The sequence below is a fragment of the Melanerpes formicivorus genome, unplaced genomic scaffold (assembly GCF_026170545.1).
Source record: "Melanerpes formicivorus ecotype bairdi unplaced genomic scaffold, bMelFor1.0.p_v2 SCAF_83, whole genome shotgun sequence".
NCBI lineage: Eukaryota > Metazoa > Chordata > Aves > Piciformes > Picidae > Melanerpes > Melanerpes formicivorus.
The window spans coordinates 2,367,799-2,390,693 of record NW_027142435.1 but is presented as its reverse complement, the minus strand read 5'-3'; the positions used below and the strand labels follow the sequence as shown (position 1 = coordinate 2,390,693).

At 65.0% G+C, this 22,895-nt stretch overlaps 1 protein-coding gene across 4 annotated transcripts; it reads left to right on the top strand.

Annotated features, from left to right (window-relative positions):
• The first annotated feature begins 506 nt into the window (after positions 1-506).
• SEMA6B (semaphorin 6B) lies at positions 507-22,710 on the top strand. Of its 4 annotated transcripts, none has more exons than XM_068165020.1 (17): positions 507-584; positions 14,089-14,237; positions 14,833-14,962; positions 15,235-15,295; positions 15,409-15,471; positions 15,846-15,947; positions 16,047-16,137; positions 16,225-16,344; positions 16,449-16,537; positions 16,823-17,040; positions 17,173-17,304; positions 17,996-18,145; positions 19,137-19,331; positions 19,721-19,861; positions 20,118-20,195; positions 20,383-20,441; positions 20,854-22,710. In XM_068165020.1, the coding sequence occupies exons 2-17, from the start codon at positions 14,123-14,125 to the stop codon at positions 21,840-21,842; spliced, it is 2,733 nt and encodes a 910-aa protein (XP_068021121.1). In that variant the 5' UTR covers positions 507-584; positions 14,089-14,122; the 3' UTR covers positions 21,843-22,710. The 4 variants fall into 4 exon arrangements, with proteins under 4 accessions (XP_068021121.1, XP_068021122.1, XP_068021123.1 ...); XM_068165021.1 differs by lacking the exon at positions 507-584 and adding an exon at positions 9,735-10,124; XM_068165022.1 differs by lacking the exon at positions 507-584 and adding an exon at positions 10,238-10,288.
• The last annotated feature ends 185 nt before the right edge of the window (positions 22,711-22,895 follow it).

Genomic DNA, 22,895 nt, shown 5'->3' with positions numbered 1-22,895 from the left:
CCAGCCCCACATGTAGCAGGGATGGGGGGAAACTGAGGCAGGGGACGGGGGTCGGTCCCATCCCCTCCCTGTGCCGGGGAAGGCAGAGGGGGGCGATTTCTTTTTTTGGGGGGGAGGGGGGGAGGGAACCAAGGCAGGCGGAGCCGGCTCCCTCCGCCTCTCCCCTCCTCCCCATGCCGGGGAGCTGGGGGGGAGCCCCAAGGCCGGGCCCGGCCGCCTCCCCGGGGCGGGGGCAGGGCAGCGGCGCGGGGGGCGCAGCAGCCACGGCTGCTCCAGCTCCGCCGTTACCGGAACGGCCCCGGTGCAGCCGCAGCCCCCGGGCGGGCCCGGCTCCGGTTCCAGCTCGAGCTCCGGTCGCTGCCCCCCCCCCTCCCCAAACACCGCCCGCGGCCCCGCCCCGCCCGGGCTCCGGTGCCCCGGCGCCTCCCGCCGCGGCGGCGCGGAGCGGAGCGGGGCCGGGCCGAGCTGTGCTGCCGGTGGGCGCAGGTGCGCGGTGCCCTGGACACCCCCCTCCCCAAAATCTTTTCACTTCCATCCCCGGACACCCCCCCGGCCCCGCTACATCCTCACCCCGGGACAGCGAGGTAAGAGACAGCGCGGCCGGTGCCCCCCTCCCGCCCCCCCGGCGATGCGGTCCGGTCCCATTTCTTCCCCATTCCGGTTTGGTCGATCCCCTCCCTATCGATTCCCCCCCTTTTGGAGAGGGGAGGTGTGAGGGAAATGGGGTGACACCCCCACTAAGCCTCCCTCCCCCCCCACCGCCGCCGGCTGCTGCATTGGGAAGCGGCGCTTTTGTTAGCGGCTCTCCGGGCGGAGCGGGCGGAACCTTGAAGGGTCACGGGCTAGAGGGGCCCCCTCCCGCACCCCCCCATCCCTTGGCACCCCTCAGCACCCCTTGCCCCCCCTCTCTGCACCCTACTGCCCCCCTGCACCGCGTTACCCACCCCCCTTCCTCCCAGCACCTCCATCCTGCATCCCCATCCCCACCCCAGCAATCCTGGGGGGCTTCCCCCAGCATTCCAATTGTTACCCCCTCTCATCCTGAGGCCCCCTTCGGCTCCCTGGGCACCCGCCGCACCCCCAGCCCACCCCGGCGACCCTCATCTCGCACCCCCGAGCCCATCCCCGGCACCCTGGAGAACCTCCCCGCACCCTCATCCTGCACCTGCATGTCCCCCCCCCCCGCTACGCAACACCCTGCTATGTGTCGTGTCCCCCCACCAGCACCCTGCTCCTCCCCAGTATCCTGCTCCCGCACCCCCATCGCCCCCCAGCACCCCCATCCCGCACCCCTCTCCCCCAGCCCAGCACCCCGATCCTTTCCCTCAGACCCTGCACCCTTGACTCCCCCCCCCCCCCCCCAGCACCTCAGTCCCGCACCTGGCACCCCCAGCACCCAATCCCACCCCCCCATCCCCTCCCACGCCCCCATCTCACCCATCAACACCCTCTGCCTTCCCCCCCCTCCGCCTCACCCCCCCCCCCCCCCGCGCCCCGGGACATGGTGATAGGCATGAGGTACCGAAGGGCCGCCCCCCCCCCCCCCCCCCCCGAGCTGGGAGGATGGAGATTTTGGGCCGGGGGGGGAGTGACCCTGCTTCATCGGGCTCCGTTTTGCCTCTGCTGCTTCTCTTTGGGAAGCTGCCAGGGCTTGTTGGGGATTTTTTTTGGGGGGGGGGGGGTAGGGAGTAAAATACAGGGGGGCTGTTGTGTGTGCCCCCACCTCTTGGTCGAGGGGTTAGAGGAGCTGAAGTGGGGGGACTTGGCCCCCGAAAGGACAGTGGGGAGCACCGAGGACTCACCTTTGGGGAGGGGGTGGAAATTGGTGATAGTCCCCCCTCCACATAAGCCCTCAGGTTTGACGGAGGGGCAGAGCCCCCACAAATTAGGGGGGCGCTTGGCTTCGTACATTGGTGCCGTAACTTGGTGGCGACATGGGATGGGGGGGGAACGACATCTGACAGAAGTGGGGCACCCTTCATGAATTTGGGGGGGGGGGCTGGCACGCAATTTCCCCCACCCCCGGTGTCAGGGCAGGGCCAGGCAGCCCCATGCAGGCAGCCTCTGTGGGGCTGGGGGAGGGCTCGTCCCTGTCCCCCCATTTTGGGGCTCAGCACCGTCGAACTGTCTGAGGAATTGGGGGAAGGTAACCCTAAAATAACCTGGGGTGGGGGCTACTGTCGCCCTCGCCGTGGGGTGCCTTGGGCACCCCTGACTCCATCACCCCCACCCAACCCCTCCAGCGCTGACCTCCAGTGCTGCCACATAACCGAGAGAAGTTGGGGCGCTGTCTCCCCCCCTCCCGAATCCATTCCAGACCCCCCTCCTCCCCTTTTTAGCGGGAGGGAGTGGGGAGCCCTGTCCCTGTGTGGGGAGCCTCAGAGGGGGGCAAAAGAGCTGGGGAGGGCAGAGAACTGTGCTGCTGGTTCGGGGTGACCTTGGGTGAGCTCTGCCTCAGTTTCCCCAAACGAGGCTGCGAGCCTGGGATGCAGAGGGGAGCCCCCCCCAAGTCCCCTGGTTTTGGGTGCTACACCCAACCCCTTCACCTACCCTGGAGAGCAGGGGGGGTACCTGCTGTGAGTGACCCCCACCACCACCCTCAGCAGCACCCACCGCTGCTTGTCCCCAGAGCCTGGGAGAAGTGGGGACAATGGTGTCACGTGTGGCACCGCTCTGTGCGCCCCCTGGCCTCTGCCCCCCCAATCTCTTAGGGTCTTGGTTGGCCCCAGCGGGGCCACATCCTGCTCCGGGATGCACTGGGAGGGGTGTGGGATGGCTGAGCCCTCCCTGTCCCGCTGAGCCCACCATGGGGAAGGGGCATACTGGCTTGGGGAGGGACCCTCCATGTGTCCCCCCTGCCAGTTTTTTGCCACAATTTAGGGCCTGAGCTGGTGACACTAGAGGGCAGCTCCCCGCTCAGCACCCAGCCAGCTGGTGCAGGATCCAACCCTGGGTGCCAGGGCTCTGGCAGCACCATGCCCCCTGTGTCCAGCCCCCGCTCCCCAAAGCCGTACTGGCAGGCGAATGTTCCCGCTGGGTGCCAGGGGCCGGATCCAGGTGGGTGCTGAGGTGCTGGGCGCAGGCAGCGATGCTGTGCCAGCCCCGCCGAGACGTCCCCGGGGTGACACGGGAATTGGGTCACCGCTGTCACCGGGGCACGTGGCTGCGGTGGGGAGGATTTGGGCATGGGAGGGGTGGCTGCAAATGGCCCCTGAGGGGGTTGCTCAGAGGGGGGCTGGGGGGCAGCTCAGTGCTTCGATGTTTTCGCTGTGGGGGAGGCAGCTCCTTCTCGCCCCCCCCGCCCCCCCCAACACCTTCATCCCCCGGGGAGCTGCTTCCCGAAATATTTTCGCTGCCGTTTCCCATAAACAAAGAGAATTCACCAAATTCAGCTGCCGGCAGCGGCAGCTCCTGGTGACCACAGCAGGCCAGAGGTGGCCAGGCATGCTCCTGTCCACACGGACACGCGTGTTCATGCGTGTGCACACGCGTGGGCGTGCTGCTGCCCGCGGCAGAGCTACCTGGGGGGCTGTGGGGACCCTCCTGTTGTCCCTAAACCAAAAGGGGTTCGGTGTCTTCATCACCCACCGATCCTTCCCAGGATGCCAAAGTCGCTAGGCAGGGTGGTGACGCCGGACTGGGTGCCACCGGGCTGGGTGACACCGGGCTGGGTGACACCGCGGGGCTGGCTGTCCCCATCTCCCTCAACCAACCAACGTCCCTCACACCTTGCGCCGCGATGCTTCGGCTCCCGCTTCAACCGGTGCCTCCCCGGGGGTGCTCTTCTTTCCCCGCCAGCCCTCCCGGAGCGGTGCTGGGGGGGTGGGGGGGGTTGGTGCTTGGGTGCTGAGCGCGGTGGCCGCGAGGCCCCTGCCCGCTTGTGCCTCTCGCCGGGCGCCGGCGCTGGCGGAGTGTCCCTGCTGCAGTGCCGGATGCAGTCGGGATCCTGAGACAAGCCGGAATATTTTTAATTAAACCTGCCAGTTTGGATGCCATTTAATTCCTCGGTGGGCTGAGCCGCGCCGGCCTCCCGGTGCATCTCCCGCGCCGGGGCCGCTCCAGCCCCATCCCTTTCCCGGGGTTGCTTTCGGTGAGGGTTTTGGGTTTGGTTTTTTTTTGAGGTTTACATCCCCACTTCCCCCAACTAGAAGCAGCCCCCAGTGTTTTGGTTTGGTTCGGTGGGTGTTTCCCCTCCCCCCCACGCTGGCATCTCTGGCTGTGCTGGGCAAACGGGCTGCCGGCAGGCTGGGTGGGATGGTTTCGCGGCGGTGCCGGTGCGGTGGCATTCGCGGCGTGCGTTCGGTGACATAAATAATAGTAAAGAAAACCAAGAGCAAGCCCGGCTCCATCTGGGCTCCGCTGCTGCGCCTGCTTAACCCCTTTGTGCCTGATCCATCACCACCAGCAGCACCCCCTTACCGCCAGCAGCACCCCGTCGCCGCCAGCAGCACCCGGTCACAAGCAGCATCACCCTGTCGCCACCAGCATCACCACCAGTATCACCCCCCTCACCACCAGCATCACCAGCACCATGGGTGCTGCATCTCCGGTTGCTCTGGTCTCCTCCTCACCCCCAGGATCATGTGGGGGCAGCTCCCAGAGCGTGGGACCCCAAAGGATGCTGCCCTACACTCAGCAGCCCCCATCCCCACCGCAGAGGGGACCTGGTGGCACTGGCTGAGGTACAGAGGGGGAAAGACAACTCCAGCGCATCCCTGGGGACCTTCAGGCTCTGTCCCCTGCAAGGGGTGACGAAGGTTTCCCTTGGCGGGGGTGGGAGGGAGAGGAAGAGCAATCGCCTGGCTCAGAGGAGCTCCCAGTGGGGCTGCCTGGTGCTAACAGGATTTTTTGCTCCCTATTTAATTACACTTTTGTCAAATTAACACACACCAAAAAAAAAAGCCGGGGTGAAAAAAGCAGGATCCCTCTCGCCGCTCCCTGCGCCGCTCCCCGGCAGCCGCTTAATTAAAGAGCGGCTGGTGAAGCCGAGCGATCCCGGGAGGAGATCCCAAGGGAGCCCAACCGCAGGGCTTTTGGCAGTCACACCTCGCTTCCAGTTGCTCCCAGTTCAGCCCATTTCGGCCGGCTGGTGGCGAGGCCGGCGGCGGTGGCGGCGGCGGCAGCGGCGTGCCGATGCGCCGTGGCTAATCCCCGGCTTTTCCCGGTGTAATCCCAGCCGCCGGGATAATCCCATCAAACCCGCCGGCAACGCGGCCCAGCTCCGTGCCCACTTTGGTGCCGGCTGGATTTTGGGACGGGAGGGACCCATGGTGGCCTTGGGGGAGCGATGGCACATCCTCAGTGGGGCGAGACACGGCCGTGGGTGCCCCATGGGGTCGCCAGGCATCACGTGGGGAAACTGAGGCATGGAGCAGGGGACAGTCTGTGGCTTTGCAGCCACCCCCAGCCCAACACCCCAAGGGCCTGGAGGTGGGGGGTGGGATGGGGAGAGGCATGAGGCTCCCATGAGGCTCCTCAGAGAGAGACTGGATCCAGCCTCAGTTTGGGTGCTGGGAACATCACTGCCTGCTCTTACCAGCCCCGTCCGTCATCTCCCGCTGGGGACGTCAGGATAAAGCACCGGGAGAGGAGGGAACGCTAAGGAGGTGATTTGGGAGGCTGGGAGCTGGGATCCATCCCTGTCCCACGCAGGGCCAAATCCTGCCCAGGGCAGCAGGTAGGGAATGGGAGCTGGGAATAAGCCTGGCACTGGCTGCACCTCATCCCTCAGGCTGCCGTTCCCGGCATGATCCCAGCGCTGGGAAGCTCTGGGCCCGCCGAAGGGGTGCTCAGCTCTGGCTCTGCTCCTCACATGTGCCACGCTCCCACACGCAGCCCCCTGCACACGTGTGTGCACATACAGCCCTGTGCACAGCTGTGTGTGCACAACAGCCCCACGCACGGCCTTCACACACGTGTGGCACCTGCACACACGTGACACCCTGTGCACAGACACCTGCGTGGGTGTGGTGCTCCTTGCACAGACACCTGCACACGTGTGATCCCTGTGCACAGCTGCACACACGTGTGACATTCCTTGCACAGACACTTGCACACGTCTGACACCTGCACAGACACCTGTGCACTCGTTACATGTGGTGTACACACACGTGTACATGTGGTGTACAGACACATGTGCCAGCACATGACACCTGGTGCCCACATACCTGCACATGTGTGGCACCCCCTGTGCACACCAACCCCTGCACACCCATGGCAGCTGGGGCATGTGTGACAGTTGGGGCACACATGTGGCAGCTGGGGCACACACCCCCCTGCACACACACACGTGACACACACATGACACGTGCTGTGCACACACCTGCACATGTCCCACACACTCTCCCACGCACACAGACAGCACCCAGCACACGTGGCAGGGCCACCCAGGGGACAGGAACTTTTGCCCCCCCTGTGGTGGTGTCAGTGGGTGGAGGAGAAGCCACTAGGAGGGCAGTGAGGGGGCACTGGACCTCGGTGTGGCACTGGGCAGGGAGGGGGCAGCACAGGATGCAGATCTGTGAACAATAGCCCTTTGTTCTGTGCTGCCGCTGGCATCCTGCATCCCAACCTGCATCCCAGCCAGCAGCTCCCATCCCAGCCTGCATCCCAGCCAGCAGCTCCCATCCCAGCCTGCATCCCAGCATCCATCCCAGCCAGCAGCCTGCATCCCATGTCCCATCCTGCATCCTATATCCCAGCCTGCATCCCACATCCCAGCCTGCATCCCAGCTCACATCCTGCATCCCGGCCTGCATCCCAGCCAGCAGCCTGCATCCCAGCTTGCATCCCAACTTGCATCCTTCATCCCAGCCTGCATCCCATGTCCCATCCTACATCCCAGCCTGCATCCCAGCTCACATCCTGCATCTCGGCCTGCATCCCAGCCTGCATCCTACACCCTACATCCCAGCCTGCATCTCAACTTGCATCCTTCATCCCAGCCTGCATCCCAGCATACATCCCAGCCAGCAGCCTGCATCCCAGCTTGCATCCCATGTCCCATCCTACATCCCAGCCTGCATCCCAGCTCACATCCTGCATCTCGGCCTGCATCCCAGTCTGCATCCTGCATCCTACATCCCAGACTGCATCTCAACTTGCATCCTTCATCCCAGCCTGCATCCCAGCTCCCATCCTGCATCCCAGCCAGCAGCCCACATCCCATCCTGCATCCCTCCTCCCCACCCACACCCCGGCTCGCATCCTGCACCCCCACCCCACGTGCTGCATCCCACCTCCCACTCCACGCCCTGCATCCTGCATCCCAGCCCTCAGCACTGCTGCAGAGCCTCCTCTGGCTGCTCTGGTGCCAGGCTGCTGGTGGCTCAGGGTGGTGAGTGGCTGGGTGCCAACCCCCCCATTGCTGCCTCCACGGGGCAGGTGCCACCACCAATGCCTTTGAGTTTGGTGTCTGCACAAGGACATCAGAGTTGGATCACACTGGGGAGCCTTCAGCCTCACAGTGAGGATGAGGAGGCCACAGGGTGTGCTCCTGGAACCGACAGCCATGTCCCACCCTCTGTACTGGGAGCTGGCTGTGTCTCCTGCCCATGCCACTGTCCCCATCCCTTGGTGTCCCCACCAGGCTGGTGGCTCAGGGGAAGGTCAGCAGAGTGGGTGCCACCGGCTGCAGTGGCATCTTGAGGGCCACCCTCCCCTTGGGCACAGTGACACAGTGGTGACACTGCGGCGGCCCCAGGTGGGTGCAGCCTGACCAGGCAGAGCCTGAGTCTTGCTTGGCTCCACCGAAGTGTTTAGAAGCTCAGAGATGGGAGCTGGAGTCACCAGAGCCTGGGCCTGGAGCAGCTCAGAGCTCCACTCTTCCCAGCCAGAGCGCAGCCGGGCTTGGGAGGAGCCCAGCAGGGAGATGAAACCCCCCAGAACCCCCCAAAACTTGAAGGATGAGGAGGGCTGAGCACCCCTCTCCCATCCCTCCCAGTACCTCCTCCAGCTCTGCTGCCTCTCCACAGCTGCTGGGATCTGGGGAGGGGTTGTTACTGTCGGGGGGGGAGGTCCTTGGGGTTTGGGAGGGGGTGTCTTGGGAATTGTGGTGTTTCCTTGGGATTGGGAGATGTTTCCTTGGGATTTGGGATGTTTCCTTGGGATCCAGGGTGCTTCCTTGGGATTTGGGGGTGTTTCCTTGGGTTTCAGGATGTTTCCTTGGGATGCAAGGTGTTTGCTTGGGATTTGGGGTGTTTGCTTGGGGTTTTGGGGGCACTTTGAGATCCTTTTCAGGTCACTGTGGGTGTGCCACCTCCTGCCCGGTTAATGATGGGGCTCCCAGCTTGCTATTACGGGGTTCTTGCTGGGGGTGGGGTGCAGACACGTGGTTGTTGCAGGGCTGTGACCTGGGGCAGGGCCTGTGTGTGACTGGTTGTTGTTGTTGTAGGGTCTCCCACAGGAGACCTGTTGGCTGTTGTGGTTGAACTGGGAGCTGAAAGAGCCCTCTGCAAATTCCAGGTCTGGGCACCCTAGGGACAGGGATCACTGGGGAAAAGGGATCCCAAGCACAGGGTCTCCTGGGGGCAGTGATCCCTTGGGACAGGACACCTTGGGAAGAGGGCACCCTGAGGATGGGGCTTCTCGAGGTGGGGAGACCCTGGAGACATTGGCCTCATGAGGCCAGAGATCCCTTGGGATGGGGCCCATGGGCTCCACGAGGACTAGGATCCCATGGGACAGAGCACCTTGGGCTCAGGGGACCCTCCAGATGGGGCTTCTTGGGGGTGGGAGATCCTAGGGCTGAGGGCTGCATGGGGACAGGGGACCCTGGGGATGAGATCCCCTGGGGGTGGGAGATCCTGGGGATGGGGACTCCATGGGGACAGGGATCCCAGGGGATGGGACTTCCTGGGGATGGAGCTTCTTGGGGGTGGGAGTCCCTGGGGACAGAGTTTGTAGTGGGAGGGGCTCTGGGGACTGGGGACCCTGGGGACAGGGGCTCCATGGGGATGGGACAGTTTGGGGACATAATTCCTTGGGGATGTGGGATCCCTGGGGGTGGGACACCCTGGGGTAAGCAAGGGAGGTGAAGTCCAGGAGACCAGGAGGGCTTTGGGTGGGGGGTCCTAGGAGTGGTGGTCAAGCTCATAGGGGGAGCAGGTGGTTGCCTCCTCTCACACCCGGGGGAAACTGAGGCACAAGACCGGAAGTGGTGACACAGAGTGGCCAAACCTGCTCCTGCGGGTGACACCTGCCTGCAGCCACCCACGGCTTGTGGCCACCCACCCTGGAGCCATGTGGGTGCCAAATCAGGATGCCAAGGCGAGCCTGGGCAGCCTGAGGGGACCTGGTCAGGGCGTAGAGCTGCTGGGGTGGTGCAGGAGACCAGGAAGGACAAGGTGGGTGAGTGACTTGGGGGACAGGGGGGGCAAGGGGGTGACTTGGATGAGGATAGGAAGGACAAGGGAGAATAAATGCCCTTGGGGACAAGGAGAATGTCCTCCTGGGGAGGACAGGAGGGACATGAGGGAACGTGTCCCTTGGTGGGAAAAGTGAGGATGAGAGCTTCTGGGGACAAGGGAGGGGAGAGTCTTTGGGGGGACAGGAGGTGATGCTGCACATTCAAAGTGCCCTGAGGGGACCAACAGGACAGGAGGATCCACGTGCCCTGGAGGGGATGGGGGACAAGGGCTGTGAGTTGGGGGTGGCACAGGGCAGCCATGGGCCTGGGAACAGGGACTGTGAATTGGGGGGGTGAGGGGGAGGGAGCAGCATGGGGTGCCCCTTCCTGCCACCAGCGCTGTCCCCTCCACGGGGTTTATCTGGGCGTGAATCGTGACCCCTCCCCACCAGGGAATCTGCCTTCATACGCAAATGAGCATCTAATTAATATTCAAATCACCATGCGGCTCTGGCCGGCCACCAGCATCGCCCTGGCCTGGGGGAAGGGACATGCCAGGGACACCCAGCACCCGTGGATGTCACCCAGTGGGTGATGACAGCACCCAGCAGCTCGTGTCACCCCTGGGCACCCGTCACGGGTGACAAAGCCACCAAAAAGTGACAAGGAGGGGACACAGGGAGGGGGGCACGGAGCCTGGGGAGGGGGTGCGGACCCTTTTGATGCCTGAGGATGTCGGCGGGGGTCCGGGGTCCCCGATTTAGAGGCCAGCGGCGGGGTAAGGGGGATGGGGGGTGTCGTGGGAGATGGGGAGGGGACAGGGACAGGGACGGGGACAGGGACGGGGGCTATAAACGGCAGCTGTAAACGGAGCCGGTAACCGGAGCAGGAGAGCCGGGGGGGGGACATTTGAGCCGCCGCCGGGGCCGCGGAAGCGCCAAGGTGGGTTCTGTGTGTGTGTCCCTGCCACGCTGCTGGCCTCTTCTCCCTGTCACTCACGTGGGGACACGCTGGGGAGCCCCCATCCTCTTGACACCCCCTCTACAGCTTTGGGGGTGCTGCGTCCATGCAGATCCCCCCCTCCCCGGGAGGTGCTGCTTGGCAGAGGTGGGGGACACACACATGGCGGGGGCCAGGGCCAGGGCCAGCCTGCGGTGCCAGGTGGCCGGGGTGACATTTGCTCCGTCCCCGCCGTGGGGACAGCTGCTTCCTGGCTCTGCCATCTGAACCGGCCCCGCAACGGAAACCCGGGGGGGTGCTGAGCCCCCTAGACCCGGCGGCAGCAGCAGCTGGGTTGGGATGGGGTGGGGGGTGGGGGTGGGGTGTCCCCATGGTCATTTTAGCCGGGGGGAGTAACGCTGGTGACCCCCAACCCCCTCTATGGCAATGGGGGTGTCCTACATGTGGCTGATGTCCTCTCAGCTCCTGGTGTTCCCCCTCAGTTCCTAGTGCCCCCCCTTATTGCCCAGTGTCCCCTCATTTGTCGGTGTTCCCCCCCTCCAGCGTCGCCCCCACTTCCCCGGTGCCTTTCTGATGGGTTCACGGTGGGCTGGGATCTGGGATCCCATGGGAAGGAGCCGGGATCAGCTCCCGGTGCGATGTCTGGGTGAGGATGGACAGGGTGGAGGGGACGGGACACACAGAGGTGTCTCTGTCCCCACCGCGCCTTGGGGGGAGGGGGTTCTCACCGGGCTCTCACCAGGTGGGCTCCTGCTGGCTGTTCCTGGGGACACCGCGGTGCCACTCGGGGTGTCCCATGGGTGCCCTCCCTCCTCCCCGACTCCCGGGTCCCCGGCTGCGGTGACAGCTGCCGAGGGGGGGTGGTGGCTCCGGTTACGATGACATCAGCCCTACCTTCCCACCTGGCGCGGGCTGGGGGCACAGACCCCCCCTCCCTTGTGGGGGTCCCTGCTGGTGGTGGTGATGGGGGGGGTTATGTGACAGCTGAGCCGCTTTCGGGACTCGGGAGCCCCCAGCGCCGTCGGGGCGTCTTTGGAGGGGACACACACACACACACAAGACACCCGCCCCCACCAGTATGGGACCCAGGCATCCAGGACCCCCACCCCGAGCAGTGGGGACAGCGGTGGCTGTGCCGTAGGGCCGGTGGCAGAGGCGAGCGGAGGAGCAGCTCAGGTGGGCAGAGTGGGGTGCTGATGGGGGGGGGAGGGGGTGTCCATCCCGGTGGGGAGGAAATCAGGGCAGAGTACAGCCCCCCACCCCCCCCAGCAGGTCGGGTAGGGGGCGATGTCAGCCCCTTCTTTGGGGGTCACAGACGTGCCCCTGCATTGGGGACGGCTGCAGCCCCCATTTATGGCACGAGGGGGACAAACCTGGGGGGGACAAAACTGTGTTGGGGGTGGAGGAGATGATGTGGGGAGGTAGGGAAGAACAGGGCGGGCAGCTGCGTACCCCTCCCCTCCCTAAAGCTTTGTGTGCAGTAGGTGAGGGCTGAGTGTGCTTTCAGATGGGGAAACTGAGGCAGGGACAAGGAGGGGAGCAAGGACGAGGGACCTTCAGCCACTCGGTGTTGCAGATGCCCCCCCCCCCCCCCAGCCAGCACCTCCCCAGCGCAGCCAGTCCGTCCCCACCCACTGCCTCAGTTTCCCCAGAGCCACACTTGGGGACGTGCAGGGTGCCTGTCCCCCTCTCCTCTGCCACCGCCGTGAATGGGTCCCTGTTTGTCACCAGTCTCCGGGCCGTGTATGTCCCCCCTCCCCAGCCCCCGCCACCCCCCGTCCCCCCCCCCCGCTGCCTTTTCTCTCCCAGTACAATCAGCGGCATTTATGGTGCTGCAGGCTCCGGTTGCACGGCTCCCCGCTCGCTGTCACCACTCAGGCTGGGGGGGATGACAGCGACACCCGACCCCTCCTGCTTGGGGTTACAGGCAGTGACACCGGCTCCCCCCACCCCAAATCCTCCCACCCCCTGGGGCCCGATACAGGCTGAGCCCTTCCCTTGGGCTGCTTTTTGGGGTCCCCACCTCAAGGATGTTTAAACTGGGGGGGGGGGGGGAGGGTTAAGAATGCTACTGGTGTGGGAATGTCCACAGGATGGAGGCCATCCTGACCTGTCACCCGTGGGGCACTGCCACTGGGGGCTCTGATGCTATGGGGATGAGGCTGGGTGTCCCCAGGGCCCATGACACCTTGGGGACATCCTGGGGGTTGTAACACTATGGGGATGGGGTCGGTTGTCCCGTGGGGCTGTGGCACTGTGGGGACGAGGTGGGTGTCACTGGGGGCTGTGACACTGTGGCGAAGCTGCTGGATGTCCCTGGGGTGCATGACGCCCTGGGGACATCGTTAGGTGTCTCTAGGGGCTGTGAAACTGTAGGGATTGGGTCGGTTGTCCCCAGGGACTATGACACTGTGGGAACAAGGTTGGATGTCCCTGGGGCTGTGACTCTGTGGAGATGTTGTTGGGTGTCCCTGGGGTCCGTGCTGCTGTGGGGACTGGGTCAATTCTCTCTTGGGGCTGTGCCACTGTAGGGACTGGGTCAGATGTCCCTGGGGTCCATGAAACTATGGGGACAAGGTCAGATGGCCCCAGGGGCTGTGACACCAAGGTCAGGTCCTACCTGGACACTGTGACACGCTGGGGTTGGGGTCGGATGCCCAAAGAGGCTGTGACTTTGTAGAGGTGACCAGGATGGGGACAGTGCCACGTCCCGGGGGGCCGGTGGCACCGCAGAGGGGACAGGATTGAGTGTCCCTGCTGGCACCGCCAGGCGCCGTGACCCTCAGCGCTGCACAATGTCACTCGTCCTTGCCGCCTGCAGGGGACGCGGTGGCAGGAGGGCGACGCTTCGATCGCAGCTGCTCCCTGCTCCCACGGGATTGAGAATCAATTAAATCCCTGCCTGGCTGCTAATTACCCCTGGCTGTCCCCACTGCCCCACGGGGACGGCTGGTGGCAGGACAGTGACAAGGGCCCGGCCCGGTGCAGGGGCAGTGGTGGTGGCGATGGAGCTGGCTGGCATGTGGCACTTCCATGTGTCCCCAGGGATTTTCCAAGCCATCCTGGTGGCATTTTGGATGGGGGAAGAGCCTCACTGGCTTCTCCCGGGTCCCCGTGTCCCTGTATCCCCCTGTCCCTGTGTCCCTGTGTCCCCATATCGCCACGTGCCGGTGTCCCCATGTCCCCATATGGCTGTGTCCCTATATCCCCATGTCCCCATAGTGACATGTCCCAGTGTCCCCATCTCCCCACATCCTTGTGTCCCAACGCCCCCTACCCCCACATCCCCTTGTGCCCGTGTCCCCGTACGCTCGCGTCCCCGTGCCCGGAGTCCCTTTGTCCCCAGTCCTGCCATGCCACCACGCTCCGGCTCCGCTCCCCCGTGAGCTGGCGATGCCGAGCCGCCGGTAAAGCCCCACCCGGGGGCCGAAAAGCCCCAGCCTGGGCCCAGACTCCCCAGTGCGGAGCCGCGCAGGCGCGGGGGCGGCTCGGCGGGGGCGTGGGGGCCGCTTTTCCCAGCATTTTTGACATTCCTCAGCCCGGGAAGGATTCGCTTCCCCGTCGCCCATCCCAGTCACATCCAGTACCGGCCCCTCCCCGCTGCCGCCGGCCCAGCGTCGGGACCCTGACCCCCCCACACCCACCCCGGACCCCACCCCGCGGTGATGGGTTTAGGGTGCGGGTGCTGGGATGGGTGGGACTCTGTGACACGCAATGGGGACGGAACCCAGCTGGCTGCCGTCCCCCCCCACGCACCCACCCACCTCTCCCCGTGCTTGCAGGTGCGGTGGGTGCCCACCCGCGTCGGGGGACACCATGGGGACACCCCCTCGTGTCCCCCTCGTCCTGCTGCTCCTGCTGGTGGCGGAGAGGACAGCCCGGGGCACGTTCCCCGAGGAGCCCGGACCCATCGCCGTGGCCCCCGAGGACTGTGAGTCCCAGCCGGGGCTGTGGGGTGGGAGTCAGGGTGCTGCATGGGTGTGCGAGGAGGGCGGGGACATGGCTCGGTGTGGGGAGGGGATGGGGTTTTGGGGTGCTTTGGGGTGAAGGCAGGAGGGAGACACTCGTGGGAAAGAGTTTTAGGGTGCTCTGGGGTGAAGGCAGAAAGGGGGCATCCATGGGAAGGGGTTTGGGGGTGAAGGCAGGAGGGGGCACCCATAGGAGCCAGTTTTAGGGTGCTTTGGGGTGCAGTTACAAGAGGGTCACCCATGGGCAGCAGTTTGGGGGTGAAGGCAGGAGGGGCACCCATAGGAGCCAGTTTTAGGGTGCTTTGGGGTGCAGTTACAAGAGGGTCACCCATGGGCAGCAGTTTGGGGGTGAAGGCAGGAGGGGCACCCATAGGAGCCAGTTTTAGGGTGCTTTGGGGTGCAGTTATGAGAGGATCACCCATGGGCAGAGGTTTGGGGGTGAAGGCAGGAAGGGCACCCACGGGCAGGGCTGGGTGGGGGTGGTGCTGGCCTCGGCTGGCTGTGGGTGTGAGTGGGGGTGCCCTGGCAGTGTGTGACCCCCCGGGGGGGTGTCCCCAGACGTCAAGCACTACTCTGTCTTCGTGGGGCACGGCACGAGCCGGACGGCCGGCCCCGAGGCGGGGGGCACCCAGCGCCTCAACATCCAGCGCATCCTCAAGGTCAACAGGACCCTCTTCATCGGGGACAGGTCAGAACTCTGGCACCCCAAAAACTTCCCCTCTGTGTGGCTGGGCACCTGACACCCACCCCCCGCTTTGCTGGGGACGGGCCCCATTCCCCACGCTGGGTCACCCCAAAATGTTCCCTGGGGGTGGCTCTGCTGGCGCCGTTCCTGTGCTGGTGATGCTGATCACCCACCCCAGCACCCCAAACCTCCCCACCCCCCACCCCAACAGGCCTCTGTTGGGCATATCTTGAGGTACCCCAGAGGGTAGTGACACCCGTGTCCCCCCTCCCCAGGGACAACGTCTACCGGGTCAGCCTGGAGCCCACCGGTGCTGGGGAGATGCGGTACCACCGGGTAAGAGCTGGGGGTGCTGGGGGCGGGGGGAAAGGGGGGACACACACTGGAAGTAGGGGAGGTGCCTGCTGGCTTATCCCCCAGCCCCACACTGGGTTTTGTGTCCCTCCCAGAAGCTGACTTGGCGTTCAAACCAGCACGACATCAGCATCTGCCGGATGAAGGGCAAGCATGAGGTACAGGGCTGGGGGGGCTGCATCCTCTGAGACCCCCTCAGCGGGCACTGAGCACCCCCTGAACCCCACATCACATTGAGAAAGCCACCCTGTGTCCCCCCCATCGTGTCCCACTCTGCCCCCCCCCTCTGCTCCCTGCCATGTGTCTCTGTGATTTATTGGCCTCTTGGCTAATTGGGTTTGTAATTAATTATTTGGAGCCTGTGGATCAGAGCAGCATCTGCCAGGAAGCTGATTTCCAGGGCACCCAAATGCCAATCTGGGGTGAAAACAGCCCACACCCCCCCAAGCTAACCCTTTGCAGTAATGGGGGCACCCAAGGGTAGGGGGGCATGCAGGGTGCCGAGGGGTGACAGTTCCCTCTCCTGTCACAGGCAGAGTGCAGGAACTTCATCAAGGTGCTGCTGGTGAGGAACCAGAGCCTGCTCTTCGTCTGTGGCACCAACGCCTTCAACCCTGTCTGTGCCAACTACAGCGTGAGTCACCCACCCCCCACGGCACGGGGACACCCCCCTGTCACCACCCCACCTGTATCCTCGGGGCACAGCCTGAGGCTCCATCTTCACCCTCTCCAGATGGACACCCTGGAGCCCGTCGGGGACAACATCAGCGGCATGGCCAGGTGCCCCTACGACCCCAAGCACGCCAACGTGGCCCTCTTCACAGGTCAGTGCTGGCGCTGCTGGGGCCATGCTGGGCCCTCTGCCCGCTGTCCCCAGCCCCACAGCCAGGTGCCATCCCTCTCCTGCCCAGGGGGGATGCTCTTCACGGCCACGGTGACGGACTTCCTGGCCATTGACGCCGTCATCTACCGCAGCCTCGGCGACAGCCCCACCCTGCGCACCGTCAAACACGACTCCAAGTGGTTCAAAGGTAGCTGCCTCCCCCCAGGGGGGTGCCCACCACGTGCCATGCTGGGACGTGGCACGCATCCCCTTTCACCTGGGCCACCCCTGACCCTGCCACCGTCCCCTCAGAGCCCTACTTCGTGCACGCCGTGGAGTGGGGCAGCCACGTCTACTTCTTCTTCCGGGAGATCGCCATGGAGTTCAACTACCTGGAGAAGGTGAGTGGCACGGGGGCACGGGATGCTGGGGGTTGGAAGGGACCTCCACAGGTCATCCAGTCCAACCCCCCTGCCAGAGCAGGACCATGGAATCCAGCTCAGGTCACACAGGAACACATCCAGATGGGGCTTGAAAGCCTCCAGGGAAGATCCCTCAGCCTCTTCTCCCAGGGCAGTGTTCCAGTCACCCCCACAGCAGCCCAAGGCGGCCAGGGAGGGGACAGGGAGGTGAGGGGGTGGTCATCAGCTTTGGGTAGCGGGTTCTGAGCGGTGTCCACCCCGCAGGTGGTGGTGTCCCGGGTGGCACGGGTGTGCAAGAACGACATGGGGGGCTCGCAGCGGGTGCTGGAGAAGCAGTGGACCTCCTTCCTGAAGGCTCGGCTCAACTGCTCCGTGCCTGGGGACTCCCACTTCTACTTCAACGTCATCCAGGCTGTGACAGACATCCTGGAGCTGGATGGCCGCCCCGTGGTGCTGGCTGTCTTCTCCACACCTGCCAACAGGTTGGACCTTCTCGTGCCCCACCCCCAGGGCTGGGCTGGGATCCTTCTAGGGAGCCTACTAGGGGCACGAGGGGTGGGTCAGAGGCGTTCACCTCAATGCCAATGCCCCGCCCCCCCCCGCTCTCCCCCCAGCATCCCTGGCTCTGCTGTCTGTGCCTTCGACATGACCCAAGTGGCTGCTGTCTTCGAGGGACGTTTTCGGGAGCAGAAGTCACCGGAGTCCATCTGGACACCTGTGCCAGAGGACATGGTGCCAAAGCCCCGGTGAGCGACACGCCGCGGGCACGGGGGCCAGGCCAGGCCAGGCCGGTCTGGCAAGCAGGGGCATGGAGACTGGGGTGGGGACAGGAATGGAAATGGGGACAGGGACAGCCAGGACTGGCACCAGCACTAAGGGGCATGGGGTTGGGTTGGAGGTGGGGACAGTGACAGGAGTGATCGGGGCTGGTAGGTGCAAGGAGGATGATGAAGATGGGGATGATGATGGGGACAGGGATGGGAGCAGGCATGGGGCTGGCAAGGGCTGGAACTAACAGGAACAGTGGTGGGAATGGGGACAGGGATGATGATGTGGACAAAGCTGGGGACAGGGATGAGGATAGGAGTGATCAGAGATTGTAGATGCAGGGAGGATGATGAGGGTGGGGACAGGGAGGATGGGAACAAGGCTGGAGTCTGGCAAGGGCAGGTACTGGCAGGGGAAACAGTGGAGAGGGGGAAAGGAACAGAGAGGGGGACAGAGACAGTCAGGGCTGGCACCTGAAAGGAGGGTGGTGAGGATGGGGAGAGGGACGGCGATGGGGACAGAGTCAGGGACGGGGACAGGGCTGGTACCTGCAGGGCTGGGGACAAGAACAGGCCCAGGCAGGTCCAGCAGGAGCTGGCGTGGGAGCAGGCAGGGCTGGGGACGGGAGCAGCGCGGCCGCGGCGGTGCTGAGCCGTGCGCTGGGCGCAGGCCCGGGTGCTGTGCGTCCCCCGGGATGCGCTACAACTCCTCCAGCACCTTCCCCGACGAGATCCTCAACTTCGTCAAGACTCACCCGCTGATGGACGAGGCGGTGCCCGCGCTGGGCAACGCCCCCTGGATCCTCCGCACCATGAGCCGGTGGGTGCCAGGGCAGCATCCGGCCCAGCGAGGGGCCGCGGGTGGGGGCTGGTGGGCGCTGGTGGGTGTTGGTGAGTACTGGGGGGTGCTGGTGAGTACTGGGGGGTGTTGGGGGGTGTTGGTGGGGGGCTGGCTGGTGCTGGTGGGGACTGTTTGGTGCTGGTGGGGGGCTGGTTGGTGCTGGTGGGGACTGGCTGGTGCTGGTGGGGGCTGGCTGGTGTTGGTGGGGGGCTGGCTGGTGCTGGTGGGGACTGTTTGGTGCTGGTGGGGACTGGCTGGTGCTGGTGGGGACTGGCTGGTGTTGGTGGAGGGCTGGCTGGTGCTGGTGGGGACTGGCTGGTGTTGGTGGGGGGCTGGTTGGTGTTGGTGGGGACTGGCTGGTGCTGGTGGGGACTGTTTGGTGCTGGTGGGGGGCTGGCTGGTGCTGGTGGGGACTGTTTGGTGCTGGTGGGGGGCTGGCTGGTGCTGGTGGGGACTGTTTGGTGCTGGTGGGGGCTGTTTGGAGGCTTCTCACGCTGCCCCTGCACGTGCAGAGCAGCGCTGGGAGAGCACCAGGAGACCTGATAAATCTCATCAACTTTGCAGTGGAGATTGTCTCGGCCTAATTAAATCTGCCTTAATTGCTGCTTGATGGGGAATTAATCAAGCGGCGCTCTCAGGCCACAGCCTCCCGCCGGCAGGGCAGGGGACAGGGACACGAAGGGCTGGGGACAGGGACATGAGGCTAGGGCTGGGGACACAAAGGGCTGGGGACAGGGACACGGGGATTAGGGCAGGGACATGAGGCTGGAGACACAGGGCTGGGTCTGTGGTTGTGGGGATGCATCATGGCTGAGACCTGGAGTGGTTTCCCTTCAGGATCCATTGGGGTCCCTTCTGCTCTGGGCCAGCTGCAGCCTGGTCACCCCCAGGGGACATCCCCACCCTGCCTCAGTTTCCCCTTTCCCAGGGATCTGTTCACCTCAACTCCTGCTCTGTTCCCCCTGTGCAGGTACCAGCTCCGCAAGATCGTGGTGGACAACGCAGCAGGGCCGTGGGGCAACCACACTGTGGTCTTCCTGGGCTCCAGCACGGGCACCGTCCTCAAGTTCCTCATCCAGCCCAATGCCAGCACCAGCCCCTCACCCACCACCCCTGGCAGCCAGAGTGTCTTCCTGGAGGAGTTTGAGACCTACCACCCTGGCAGGTGGGTGTTGGGGTGCTGGGTGGGAAGAAAGGAGTGAGTGACTGGGTGGGTGTGTAGGAGGGGGTTCAGATGTGTGGATGGATGGATGGATGGATGGATGGATGGATGGATGGATGGATGGATGGATGGAAGAAAGGATGGAGGGAGGGAGGGAGGGAGAGATGGATGGAAGAAAGGATGGAGGGAGGGAGGGAGGGAGGGAGGGAAAGATGGAAGGGAGGGAGGGAGAGATGGGTGGATGGGATGGGTGGGTCAGTAAGGTGGGTGGGTGAATAGGGTTGGGGGAATGAACGAGATACTCTCCTCTGGACCATCCTGTGCTGGAGCCAGCTCCACGGTGGGCATGGAGCAGGGCTGGGCCCATGCTGAGCTCTGTGCCCTGTCCCCAGGTGTGGCCGGGACACCGAGGACGAGCGGCGGCTGCTGGGGCTGGAGCTGGACAAGGCAGCAGGGTCCCTGCTGCTGGCCTTCCCCCCCTGTGTGGCCAGGGTGCCAGTGGCTCGCTGCCAGCAGCACTCAGGCTGCATGAAGTGAGTGTGAGGGGGTGGGACCCCCTGGCATGGGCAAGGCTTACCTAGGTGGGGGGCTGTGAGGAGCAAGGTGGTTACCTCCACACCCCAGGGATCTGCCCTCTGCTGGGATCTGACTGGGAAGGGCTCAGTTGGAGCATGACCAGGGGAAACTGAGGCACGGCATGGTGTGGGGATGGAGCTGAGGGCCTTTGTGGGGCCCAGGGGTTGTCCCTGCCATGTTGGGGTTGATCCTGACATCTCCTGTCCCGGGCAGGAATTGCCTGGGGAGCCGGGATCCCTACTGCGGATGGACGCCTGAGGGCTCCTGCATCTTCCTGGAGCCCAGCCCCAGGTAATGCTGCCAGACTGGGGAGGGAGGGGACGCTGGGGCACATTGCAGAGGGGACAGCAGAGTCTCCAGGGGGCTTCAGAGACCCCCTGCAACTCCCACTGTGACCTGCTGAGACCCAGCAAACTCATCACTTGCTGAAGCAAGCTGGGAGCCCTCTACCAGGCTGACTCAATTTGTACCCCCCCAGGGTGGCCTTCGAGCAGGACATCACTGGCAGCAGCACATCACACCTGGGAGAGTGTGAGGGTGAGTGTGGGGCAGGAATGGGGTTGGGGGACATAGTGGTCCATCTGTCCATCCATCCACACATCCTTCCATCCCTCTATCCATCCATCCTCCCTTCCACCCATATATCCATCCATCCATCCATCCATCCATCCCTCCATCCATCCATCCATCCATCCACCCCTCCATCCCTCCCTCTACCCATCCATCCCTCCACATGTTAAGACCTTGAGCAGCCTGCTCCAGCAGGAGGAGTCCCTGCCCAGGGCCATGAGTTTGCACTTAGACGAGCCCCAAGGTCCCTTCCAACCCCAAACCATTCTATGGATCTATGAATCTGTGGTGGCACTGCCAGGCTGGTGACACGTGTGTCTGTCTGTGTGTGTCTGTGTGTCCCTGTGTCTGTGTGTGTGTGTGTGCCACCACCACCCAGGGCTGGTGACAGAGAGCTTCGTGGACGAGCCGGACGGGCTGGTGTCGGTGAACCTCTTGGTGATCTCCTCGGTCGCCGCCTTCGTCATCGGCGCTGTCATCTCCGGCTTCAGCGTCTGCTGGTTCGTCGGCCACCGGGACCGCAAGGAGCTGGCCCGGCGCAAAGACAAGGAGACCATCCTGGCACACAGCGAGTCGGTGGTGAGCGTCAGCCGGCTGGGCGAGCGGCGGGCACGGGGCGGGCAGCCTGGCGCCCTGCTGGCCCCGCTCATGCCCAACGGCTGGCCCAAGGAGCTGGCCAAGGTCACTCAACACGACCTGGACTCGGGGGTCCTGCCCACGCCGGAGCAGACCCCGCTGCAGCAGAAACGTTGCCCCGGAGCCCTCCAAAACTGCACCTGGGAGCAGAGTCACAACATCATCAACGCCGCGCTGCGGGACCCCGGCGGATCCGGCACCACCGGCGGCGGCGCCGGAAGGCTGCGCTCGGGCTCCGGCCGCTCGGCCCGCGGCATCCCTCTCTCCTGCCACGCCATCCTGGTGGACCAGGAGCTGGAGGCTGAACTCAGCGACTCCTCGGGCGATGGACATTGGGGTCGAGACCCCCAGGAGGGTCCCCGCACCCGGCAGCACCCCCCTGCCGGTGCCCGCCGCCCGCCCCGCAACTCTTACGGCGACTTCTCCGGCACGCCGCACCCCAGCCCCGACCGCCGGCGGGTGGTGTCGGCCCCCGGTGGGGAGGGGGGAGACTTTACCGAGGGGCCGCCCTGGCACCCCGAGCAGCTGAACTTCAATGCCAACAACGGCACGGGCCGCCCCGGTGCTCACCTCAAGAGGAACCACACGTTCAACAGCGGCGAGGCGTCGGCGGGGGGTTACGGGCGGCACGGAATGGCACAGCGGGCGGCCAGCGCCGGGCACCCGCGGGCGCTGACGGACCTGCACCACCTCCTGCGCTACGGCGTGGAGCGGACTCCCTCGGGAAAATAGGGTCCCACCGACTGCGTGCCCCCTCCCCCCCGAAAAGACACCTCCCAGGACACTGATGGGGTCCCCCAGCTCCCCCGGGGACAAAGAGAAGTGGCCGGGCAGGAGCTGCGGGTATGGGGCGAGGTGCTGTAGGGGTGGGTGGGGGGACAGGAACCCCCTGGGTGCCCCCAAATAGGGTTTGGGGGTGTCCCTAGCTGGTGTGGGGCAGTGCCCCACGTTCTGGCTGCTTTACCCAGGCAGGAGGGGGTCCACCCTGTCCCCTCTTCAGGTTGGCCCCAGGGACCACAGCACCCTGGGAAGGGGGATCCCTGGGGGGCAGCAGGATGGATGCCCAGCCATGGGCCTAACTGAGGCAGAGCAGGGCTGTGCCCCTCACCCTGCAGCCCCTTGTGGGTGGGTGGGTGGGGGGCTTGTGGGTGCTGCCAGCACCTCGGGGACACCTGGCCAGGGGGGTGCCACCAGGATGCGTTGGTTGTGATGGTTGGACATGGTGAATACTTAGGGTATGGGGGGCTGGAGGGCCCCCAAGTGTGTGTTACCCCTGCCCAGTGCAAGCTTGTGGAGGGTGGGGAGGGGCTCATGCACCCCTTCCTGGCACCCCCCTCTTGGAAAGCACAGCCCGGGAAAGGGGGGTGGGGGCACCACTGGGGCTGGGGGTCCCCACTGGACCCACTCTCTGCTGGCAAAGGGTGCCCTTTCGGTGCCACCTCTGTCTGGCTCCGGGGTGGCCTGGGGTGGCAGGGGAGGGTGGGGGGGTGGCAGGCTGTAAATAGGGTGGGGGGCACAGTGAGTGCCCCTCCCCCAACGTGGCCATGCATGCGGCCGCCCGCGGTCTGTACCCCGCGGCCCCAATAAACACCCAGTTACCGGAGGCGAGTCCCCAGCTGCCACCTTGGCACTCTCTCAACCACCTCACCCCCACCCTGAGACCCCCTCTGCACCCCACCCCCCTGCTCCCACCCACCCATCCCTGCACCCACACCTCTGGTCATACCCTCCCAGTGCCCCCACCCAGCCATACTCACACCCCCACCATGCCCCCTCATCCCAGTG

Coding starts and splice junctions, on each gene's coding strand:
- SEMA6B (XM_068165020.1), top strand. CDS start 14,123: ATGGGGACACCCCCTCGTGTCCCCCTCGTCCTGCTGCTCCTGCTGGTG. Junction 15,296..15,408: donor GGGAGATGCGGTACCACCGG/GTAAGAGCTGGG, acceptor TGTCCCTCCCAG/AAGCTGACTTGGCGTTCAAA. Junction 19,332..19,720: donor GAGACCTACCACCCTGGCAG/GTGGGTGTTGGG, acceptor CCCTGTCCCCAG/GTGTGGCCGGGACACCGAGG.